Genomic DNA, 10,613 nt, shown 5'->3' with positions numbered 1-10,613 from the left:
GTACCAATCAAATTTTATCTTTAGGTGTGATCCCGCATACTAGACTTACCGAACCTCATAAAAATGTTTTGTGTCATTTACTTTTTTAGTACTTGGCATTTTGTAAACAATTTGATATAGCGATTGACTTATATGACTATCAAATTGTAAATATACTTAATTGATTTTTCCTATTAAAAGGTTGACAATTTAAAATACTTGGTAATACTGTAAATACAGAAATTTACCATTCATTTATAGTCAACCGACGTCGAAGTCAAAATTTTGGGCTACAGGCTCATACTCCCTTTTGGCATGCCTACGATGAATGATTGTTATTGAATGATCTATTTATTATTCCTAAAACTAGTCATACATGAAGCTTTTCAATTACATACTTGATATAAGTTAACATTTTGTTTGCAAATGCAGTAAATAAGCAACGAAGTTTATGCAGCAATGAAAAAAAAAGTTATAATTTTGCTCTATATTTATTTCATACAAATTATTTATAACATGAGCACATACAAAGCTGTGAAACTATATAAGTTGGTGTACAAATCTGATTAAGTGAAAAATGTAAATTATGAGCGCTAATTGTAATATATATTAGTTATTATTTGCACTTTATCAATTAAGCATCATAATTCTTTCAAATTCATCATAATTGACTTGACCATCTCCATCAATATCAGCCTCTCTAATCATTTGTTCAGCTTCTTCATCTGTCAATCTTTCTCCCAAGTTGATCATTACTTGTCTCAACTGCACAATTTAGAACAAGAATTATGTTAACATTATTATTTGGAATTGAAATTAAGTAACGTTAATTAATACTTAATTTCTAATTGTTATAATTAACATTGTTTCTCATCCCATGGCTAAATTAGCTTTGACGTTAGCTAGGTAGTGCACCAAGGTTTGGTGGTCCGGGTTAGTAGTAGGGGTGCACATAGGTCGAGTTTTTTGGTTTTTAGTGTATTTGGTTTGGGTTTTGTATGTTTCGGGTTGGGAAATGGGATACCAAACCTGCTCCGAATTTTTTGGTTTTTTGGGTAATTTTGGGTTTCGAGTTGGGTGGGATTGGGCCAAAAATGGGCCTTGTAAAAAAATTTCAAAAATACCAATTTTTTGACACTTTTTTAATTTTTGTGTTTTACTTTTCACATGATTTTTTAACTTTGTTGTTATTTTGGTTCAATTGATTTTTTACAAATTGGACCTTGGTAAATTTTTTTGAAAGGGTAGGGGGTTAGGGTTTTTTTGTCATCAAATTTGAATTAAAATTAAAATAAAATTTTGTATTTTTTTATTTGTTTGGGTTTCGGGTCTAAACCCGAACTTGCAACACCATACATTCAAAACCCAACCCGACCCGAGCCATGTTGGGTTCGGACCGGATTTATTTCAAATTCGACAAGTTTTGTCAAAACCTAGATTTTTGGGTTGCGGGTTTGCGAATTTTGCGGGTCAAAATGTTCACCCCTAGCTAGTAGTATCGCCTTAGTTTTGTATAATGACTTTTGGCTATTGCCGCTTCAATGAAGTTTATCAGCATTAAAAAAAAAAGTTTTTTATTTTTATTTTTTTCTTTCAGTTCTGAAAAGACAACTTTAAAAAAAAAAAAAAAGCCTAAATATCTCATGCTTAAATACAGGACAATATATTATTATTTGCATGTGGTATTTGATGGTATTAGCCATTTTTTGACTGGTAATTAAGGGTGTGCAGAATATATCCAATCAAATTACAACTGACCGATCCAATTACAACCGACTGCCAAAAATTGGATATCCAATTACTATTGGATCGGTTCAAATATAATTTTAAAAAATCCAAATTGGATCGATCAGTTGTTGGATGGGGATCCAATATCCAATAAAAACCAACCGAACTGATCCAATAATCATCCAATTACATATATGCTTCTAATTTAGATGAATTTGTGTTGTATGCTTCTAAATTATTAGACTAAATAGTGTTTTCATTTGGATAGGTAATTTGTGTGTTTTATAATTGAAATATACATGAAAATTAGATTTAAAAAGACTCTAAATGATTGGATGGATCCGATCTGATCCAATAAATAACCAGGGAATGCATCCAATGGATGAAACCGATCCAATCCAATTATCCATTGGATCAGATCGGATCGATTGACTCAATTCAACTGGATTGGATCGGTTGTAAAAATCAAACATCCAATGGATAATTGGATTGTATCATATGGGCTTAAATCCATTGGATGTGATCCAATGAACACCCCTACTGGTAATTATTATCGTATTAATCTATCACATATCAAAAATGAAAATAAAAAATAATAAAGAAAAACTCATATACACAAATATGGTTGCTTATAATATATTAATATACCTCGTTGGCAGAAATATATCCATCTTGATTCCTGTCAAATACTTTGAAGGCTTCTTTAAGCTCGTCCGCAACACTTTCCTGTGAAGTACATGTTATATTATTTTAAATAATATAATATTAGATTAAATAATGTGATAAAATATTATTTGTTACACCTTGTAACATATTATTGAGAGTTACAAAATTGGACACATGTGTGTGCTCAAATGTAACATATTTTTGAGTTACAAAATAAGTTACAAATTTGTAACTCTTAAATATTATCCAATAATGTGTAGATTATATATTACACATTTTGAGTTTGAATTTCTCAAAGTCATAAGTGATATGGTTGTTGGAAACATGATTTTAACTCTCATAATGTGTATGGAGGTTACAAATTCTTGTGGGAAGATGATTGAAACGTTTGTAAATGCAAAAGTTGAGTTTTGCTGAAATTGGAGCTGTGGCCGCGGCCACGGCCAGGAACATCTCTGGCGCGACCTGGGACGTTGCCAGCCAACTCCAACTTCTTTTTTCCATCTTGAACGGTTCTAACATCTCATGTAACTCTAAAAACTCATTTTTAATTCCATAAACATCCAATTTGGTAACAACCACGGGGTTGGTGGAATTTGAAATTCAAAGGGTGTCTCAAAACTCTATAAATAGGAGTATAATGCTCACTTGTAAGACACACAATTTTCTATCCACAAAACACTTTGCTAGAAAATACACTATAGATGCTTGATAATTCCATAGAGTTATTTATTTGTGAGATCCCTTAGTGCTTAGAGAATTGTTCATCTTGGGCAAAAGTTTGGGCAAAAGTTTCGAACCTTGTTCGAGTTGGTGATCCCCACTACTCTACAATTTGGTTGTGTGAGAGTTTGTGTTCTTATTATTGTTCATCTTGTTCTTATTTTACAATTATTTTAAGATTGTGATTTTCTTCTTCTACATCTTTCTATTTATTTGTATTTTGGGCAATTGAGTTGTAATATTACTTTAATCAAACACTTCTGTATTGTATTTTTGCATAAATTATGGGGAAATTCACTGCATATTTGTAATGTAGTTCTTGATCTTCCTATCAATAATTGCTAAGAAAAAAGTTCAAAGACTATTTTAATATCTTCAATTTACGAAATTAATAAATCTCGTAGAAAAAAATTCTACCATTTTATATGGTAGATACAAAATATTTTGAATTTTACTTTGTAAATTTGATATTAAAGTTCTAACTTATTATAAATAAAAAATCTGTTTCAAAATTGAATTTTTCTATATTATCAATTAATATTTAATATATTTGAAATAATATTTTAACTAATTTAGTTAAAAATTAATTAAAATCCTAACTGAACAAAATTTCTATGTATATAAATATTTTCTAAATTTCAATTCTTACTTGTATTTGGTATAACTATTTACCTTTTATATGTGTACATGTTGAAAAAGCTAAATAGAATTATAGTAAAAACAAATACTTATATGCTTCAGAGTCCACTATAAATTCATGCATTCTCAATATTCAACCAATAATCATGTAAAGAAAATGTTCCTACCACTACTACAAAATATTTTTTATGGGTCACCTTTTTAGGACATGCACCTAAATGTAAGTCTTAAAAAATGTCCTTAGAGTTTTCATGACTCTAATTGAGAGTCCTTAAAAAACAAATTTTAAGATTCACAATGAGTGTCCTAATAAAATATGTAGGTCCTAAAAAATACCTCAATATGAAATTTGAGTGTGAAAATGAGTGGTGACTTTTAAGGGCTCTCTTTGGGTGTCCTAAATGCGAGCCCTTAAAAAAGTCTTTGTAGTTTTTAGGACGCTGAGCCTTTAAAAGAAATATTTTAGGACTCACAATGAGTATCTTAATAAAATATGTGGGTCTTAAAAAAATTTGAAGAGGAATTTGTTGATTGAAATGGGCGGACTCCAATAATAACTTTTAAGGGCTCGTTATGGGTGTGCTAAAAAAAAAGTAACAAGGGCGTCTAATGTGTGACCTAAAAAATGTTAATTAAAAAAAAGTAAAAGACTATCATTTTTTCGAATTGGGCTTTGGGCTTCATATTTTCCTCTCATATAAGCATCAAATCCCTACCTTTCTCTCAGTCGTTCTCCCCTTCTGTCCAAGTCGCCGACCTTCTCTATCCTTTCTCTCTCAATCTTGTTCTTGTTCTTAGCATCACTCTCTCTTTTTTGCTAATTTGCAGGTGCATCGGTGGGGTTCTACTGTGGCAGAGCTCGACGTAGCCGAAGGGCTCAGCAAAGGTAGGCACGATGGTATGTATCTCTTCTCATTCTCATTCTGCTTTTGTTTTTTTTCTTTCTTTCTCTTATTTGTTTTTGTGTTTGGCTCGGGGTTGAGGATGTGTGGAAGTCTCAAACGTGGGGTGGTATTATAGAAGTCTTTAAGGATGGTCTTAGTAAAACCAAGGAGAGACATATGGGGAGATCGAATCTTTTTGGCATCAATTTCTTAATTCGTGAATAACCCAATTGAGATCAAGTTATACCTATCTATTTGCGAATACTAGAATATGGTGTAAATGTAAGAATATGGCAAGAGAAATAACTACTTGTCAATTACACTTCTAAAAGTTTTACCCTTCCGAAGTCACCATGAAAGGTCACTAATTATTAAATTAGTTTGGGCAGAGAATAAGGATCATCCATTCACACACACCCTTTTCATTATTATTATTCATGACCTCAAAGTTTCGATTTTGGAATCATTCTCTATCTCCATCTATATAATATAAAACATATATTTTTTTCTTACTTTGATTCATTCTTTTGATTTTGGTAATGATCATTCATATAAAGATTATATATGTGTGTAAATATATATTCAAATTCCTAGTGTGTAATTGGATAATTTATATTTAAATATATGGTTGTATTGATTGATTTGTATGACTTGGTTAAATTTGTTATATGAAGAGTATTGGTATTCTAAGGAATTTGTGCCGTTCTGGGTCTTTTTGTTATCACAAAGAAATAAAGATTTCTTTATTGATTCTCTATCATAAATAGAAAAAGAATAAAGAAATCAGTTAAATGATATTTATTCTTTTTTTTGTAATTAAAATATTTTTTATTCATTTACTTTTTCTGGGGTTTTGATTTATTGGTTAGTTTGAATTTTTAATGCTTGATTGATATGAATTGACTTGAGTCCTTAAATTGGAATGTCATTCTGTTGCATCTATATCTTAATCTTATTGATTATGTGATTTATTTTGAATTTTGTGCTTTTAGAATATAAACCAATGAATGTGTTTACTCTTATGAGATTATAATACTTCTCTTTCTTTACTTTTTCTATTTCTTATTATGTTATAAGTTTTGTGTCAATCTGATTTGCTTTGTTATGTGGCAAACTTATTTAGGCTTGGCATTGTGTCAAATTTTAGCTTTGCTGTATGTTATTTTTGTATGTTAAGTTACTATCTTATTTCTCACTTTCTAGCCAATAGAATATTTTAAATCATTTTATTTTCAATTTACATTTTTTAAGCACAGGATGTTTATGTTGTTGCTTGTATTTAGGAAATTTGATCATAAGGTTTATCTACATGTTGATGAAAGATGTGGGCAATATTTGATGAACATAGGTGTTGGTGCTCTCTAAATTGCATTCATTTTGAAGACTTATCCCCCTCCCCCCCTTTTTTTTTTTTCTTTCTTTCCTTTTCTTTTGCTTAGTCTTATAAGGCTCCATGCAATGGTTTGAAGGAAAGCTTGTGTTGAAGCTATTGTCTCCTTACAAAAGGTGCAGTTGGTTTAGTTGTTCTTTATGTGTTATACAATTATAAATATTTTCTTATGGGTGACTTGCTAATGCTTTTAAATGTGTCATCTTACAAGTTAGATTTGCTCTTATTCTTTTGCATAATACATAGGGTTAAATGATAAGCTCTATCGGCCTTATTAGGCTCTATAGTTCTTTGTGATGTTTTTTAGTTTTTTCTGTGGTTATTCAAATCTATTAAATTATTTGTGCGAAATTCTACATTGGCTTGTTATGCTTGCTGGAACTAGTTTAATATGCTAGCTATCATAATTTTTATGTTGCTGACTATTATTTTAATATGCTTGCTGTCTATATATGTATATAAGAAACTAGTTTTTATGGCTCTTTTGCATATTTAAACTTTTGTTTATTGCTTTATTGAGATAAGCTTTGGAGAGATAATAGATAATGTGTGAAACTTGATGTATTACTTGTACTCTTTTGAATCTTTTCTTGTTCTATAGATTTTCTCTAGTTTTCTTTGTTATTGTTTGGTTTTTAGGCGATACAAATGGTGAATCCATGTGTTGTCCTTATTGACATGTAATGAAATTTTTATGACAATATTGTTCAATATATAGTATCAGTATTATAAGGTAATGCTTCTTAAAGAAATGATGTTATTTAGAATAAATATTCTCACAAATTTTTTATTATTGTTTTCATGAGAGTTAATAACAATTCAAATTATTCAATTAATTTCCTGCTTTGTTTCACTTTGGTTAAAGTAATAGAAAATTTTGGCAACTAGTATTCTAGTAATCTGTTTATTATAAAATCTTGTTTAAGGTCATGAGAGAACTGTTCCTGACATGTAATTAAAGTCTCTTGAGTATTATGCTTCTTGAAACTTCTTTGTAAATGCAAATTTTGTAATTTTTATGTAGAACATGTTGCAGGTGCTTTTGGTTGTGAGATAATGACTCTTTTATTTGTTACTGCTACGATGCATGTACTTTATACCTTTTGGAACTTGTTCAAAAATTCACATTGTAATATTTGAATCCTATATAATCTAGTTGGTGTGCAGTAGGAGAAACAACATTAGACAATGTTGTCCAAGAGTTAGTCTGGCCTACACATCACACAAAAGTAACTCAGAGGATTTGTTGGTCCAAGAAAAACAAATGATGCAGCAAGTTCTTCAACTATGCCTAACATTTTTAGGAAAACTACTTATGTTGTTTCTTCTATACATAAATATATTTAAAATTTAATTCCTCGTAGGCCAAGTGTTTTGGTTTGTGATGTTTTGAATATTTTTGTTGCAGTCTTACATGGATTCAGAAACCAGAGGGATAATGACAGTATATGCCACTGGACAGCTAAGGAGAACTTTCGAGATTATATTTATTGCTGTTTGATGCTTTTTGTTGAGGGGACAAGCTTCATACACGCTTCTCATACACCATTTGGTTTGTCCTTTAATGAATGATGTAAAATTAGAACAATTTTAGAGTGACATTATTTGTAAGATCCATCAATAAAGTATCATATTGAAATATTTAGATTGTTATATTAGGACTTATAGTTGGTTTAAGTTTTTTTTATGTATTTGTTTTATTTTTATTGATAAATGTTGAAAGATGTTATAAGCTAGCTTACAATACATGTTAATGAGAAATTTAAATTTCTTTTAGTTTTTTTTTGGGCATTTTTTAGTATTTTCTTTTCAAATTCTTTTAATATATTTTGGACACTCAAAATGATATATTTTTTAAATCAAAATAAAAATTGTAGCTGCATTTTTTTAAAAAAAAATTTACTTTTAAGGGCATGCAAAGAGAGTCTTAAAAACTTAATTTAAAGATACTCAACGAGATCTTTTAGGACACGCATTGCAAGTCCTAAAAACATTCTTTTAGGACTCGTAAATAGAACCCTAAAAACTTACTTAAAGGCATTCAACGAGATTTTTTAGGACTCGCAATATTTTTTTAGGACTTGTAATACGAGTCCTAAAAAACTATAGTTTTTAAAGCTCTCAAATAGAGTACTTGCGCCTCGCGAGTCCTAAAAACTTTTTTAGGGCTCACTTTAAGCTTTTTTATAGTAGTGTTCACATAAGGACAAAAGTGTTGCCCTCGCCTAAGCATTATCTTATATATATATTGTCTAATAGTATAATCAAACGTATTATTATTATTAATGATATTGCACTGTCACTAGTTTGAGTCGAAATAAGAATTATTATTTTCTAGATATATATATATATATACTAGATACAACTAACGTGTAATGCACGTTTTCTTAGTTTTATTTATAGAATTTATTAATTATTTTTATTAAATTTATATTAATATCATATAAATTTCAAATAAATATTATATTTTAATTAAATAATTTATTTATTTTTGTTTAAGTTTATGTTTGTTCTATTTTTTGAATTTGAGAGTGACAACAAAAGATTATATAATATATATTTGATGTAATATTAAATATTATACTTAGATTATAAATTTAAGTTTCTTGCTGGTTTTTTTTTCAAAAGAAATTTGTTACTAATTAACAATAGATTATATTATATGTTTAATATGATATTATTCTAATAAATAAGTTTAAGTTTAATTAAATTTTATTTAAGTTATAAAATGTATGATTTTATTATTTTTAAATAATTATCATTCTAAAATATCTAAAAAATATCATATTTTAATTTGTTTAATTATTTATTAATTTTAAATAATTATCATTGTAAAATATCTTAAAATATCCTATTTTAATTTTTTTAAAATTATTCATTTTATTTTATTTAAATTTAAGTGATGTTTACAAACTACCGTTAAATATAAGAATATTCTATTAAAGTTAATATTAAAAAAAACTGTTAAACGAAGAATTTCTGTTATCAACACACTTTTTATATAGAAGATTTATATATATATATACTAGATACAAGCAACGTGCAATATGCACGTTTGCTTAGTTTTATTTATAGAATTTATTAATTATTTTTATTAAATTTATATTAATGTCATATAAATTTCAAATAAATATTATATTTTAATTAAATAATTTATTTATTTTTATTTAAGTTTATATTTGTTATAGTTTTTGAATTTGGGAATGACAACAAGAGATTATATATTATATGTTTAATGTAATATTAAATATTATATGTTGATTTTAAATTTAAGTTTCTTAGTTTAAAAAAAAAAAATTTATTGCTAATTGACAGTAGATTATATTATATGTTTAATATGATATTATTCTAATAAGTGAGTTAATGTTTAATTAAATTTTATTTAAATTATAAAATGTATGATTTTATTATTTTTAAATAATTATTATTGTAAAATATCTTATTTTAATTTGTTTAATTATTTATTATTTTTAAATAATTATCATTATAAAATATTTCAAAAATATTATATTTTAATTTTTTTAATTAATTATTTTATTTTATTTAAGTTTAAGTATTTACAAATTACCGTTAAATATAAAAATATTCTGTTAAATATAAGAATATTCCGTTAAAGTTAACATTAAAAAAATAACAAACTATTAAAACAAAAAAAATTCGTTATCTACACACTTATTATATAGAAGAGATATAAGTGTAAATTATAAGTGTAATAAAATTGAAATTACATTTATATATATATATATATATATATATTGTATATACCTTCGTCTTTCTTGTCATAATATTCAAGAATTCATCGAGATCTATAGCACCATTCTCATCACAGTTGACCTCATTCATCATATCCCGAATTTCTTCTTTTGTGGGTTGTTCATCTAATGATTCTATAATTCCAGCCAGCTCTTCCATTGTCACTAACCCTAAATATTAACATCATCCAACATATATACCAATATTAACATTACAAAATAATAATAATACTGAAAAAGAAAAAGAAAAAAAAAATACGTACCATCGGAATCCTTGTCCAGCAAAGAAAATGCTTCCCGAAACCCTGCGATTTGATTTTCTGTCAATGCCATGTTTTTCAACTATAGAGAATTACAATTTTCCCGGGAAACAAACAGAAGAAGAAAAAAAAAAACAGTTTGGAAGAGATATCGGAGGAAGGTATATGTGAAGTTAATAATTGAAGTATTTGATTTCGAGGATATAGGTGAGGCATTATATGTTGAAAACATTTTATTGAATTATAAATACATTTATGAGAATAGTCAAACACGCTTGTTAAGAAATTGTGAGTAGTCATTGTGGCCTTTTCTAGAAAGCAAGATAGTTGAATCAACGGAAGAGAATTTTCAATGACTTTTTTGGTTTGTATTCTATTTAAAATGTCTGTATGGACCTGACTTTTGGTTCTCTTTTTGTGTGTCTAAATATATGATCTATTTTATTCATTAGAGTCACGCACGTAAAAAAAAATATCTGCTGTCCCAATTTTCTATCTTCTCTATGTCTCACCAATTGTTGTAAGATACATCATTTATTTATAGTATTAATATAATTAAAAAAAAAGAAAGTTGTAAATAATTTAAATATAT

At 27.5% G+C, this 10,613-nt stretch overlaps 1 protein-coding gene across 1 annotated transcript; it reads right to left on the bottom strand.

Moving 5' to 3' along the window:
* Positions 1 to 438: 438 nt before the first annotated feature.
* Positions 439 to 10,245, bottom strand: LOC133823111 (calmodulin-like protein 11). The gene is made up of 4 exons (XM_062255743.1): positions 10,025 to 10,245; positions 9,775 to 9,932; positions 2,356 to 2,433; positions 439 to 744 (listed from the first exon to the last, which is right to left on the bottom strand). The coding sequence occupies exons 1-4, from the start codon at positions 10,092 to 10,094 to the stop codon at positions 610 to 612; spliced, it is 441 nt and encodes a 146-aa protein (XP_062111727.1). The 5' UTR covers positions 10,095 to 10,245; the 3' UTR covers positions 439 to 609.
* Between the last annotated feature and the right edge of the window lie 368 nt (positions 10,246 to 10,613).

The sequence above is a fragment of the Humulus lupulus genome, chromosome 1, assembly GCF_963169125.1.
Source record: "Humulus lupulus chromosome 1, drHumLupu1.1, whole genome shotgun sequence".
Classification (NCBI taxonomy): Eukaryota; Viridiplantae; Streptophyta; class Magnoliopsida; order Rosales; family Cannabaceae; genus Humulus; species Humulus lupulus.
The sequence above is the reverse complement of the archived record's forward strand: the minus strand, read 5'-3'. Positions and strand labels throughout refer to the sequence as shown.

What these genes read in the sequence shown, in the direction of transcription:
- LOC133823111 (XM_062255743.1), bottom strand. Translation starts at nt 10,094, where the DNA reads ATGGCATTGACAGAAAATCAAATCGCAGGGTTTCGGGAAGCATTTTCT. An exon ending in TTATGACAAGAAAGACGAAG is followed by an intron (nt 2,434 to 9,774) that starts GTATATACAATA and finishes TGTACTTCACAG; the next exon opens with GAAAGTGTTGCGGACGAGCT. An exon ending in GATATATTTCTGCCAACGAG is followed by an intron (nt 745 to 2,355) that starts GTATATTAATAT and finishes TAAATTGTGCAG; the next exon opens with TTGAGACAAGTAATGATCAA.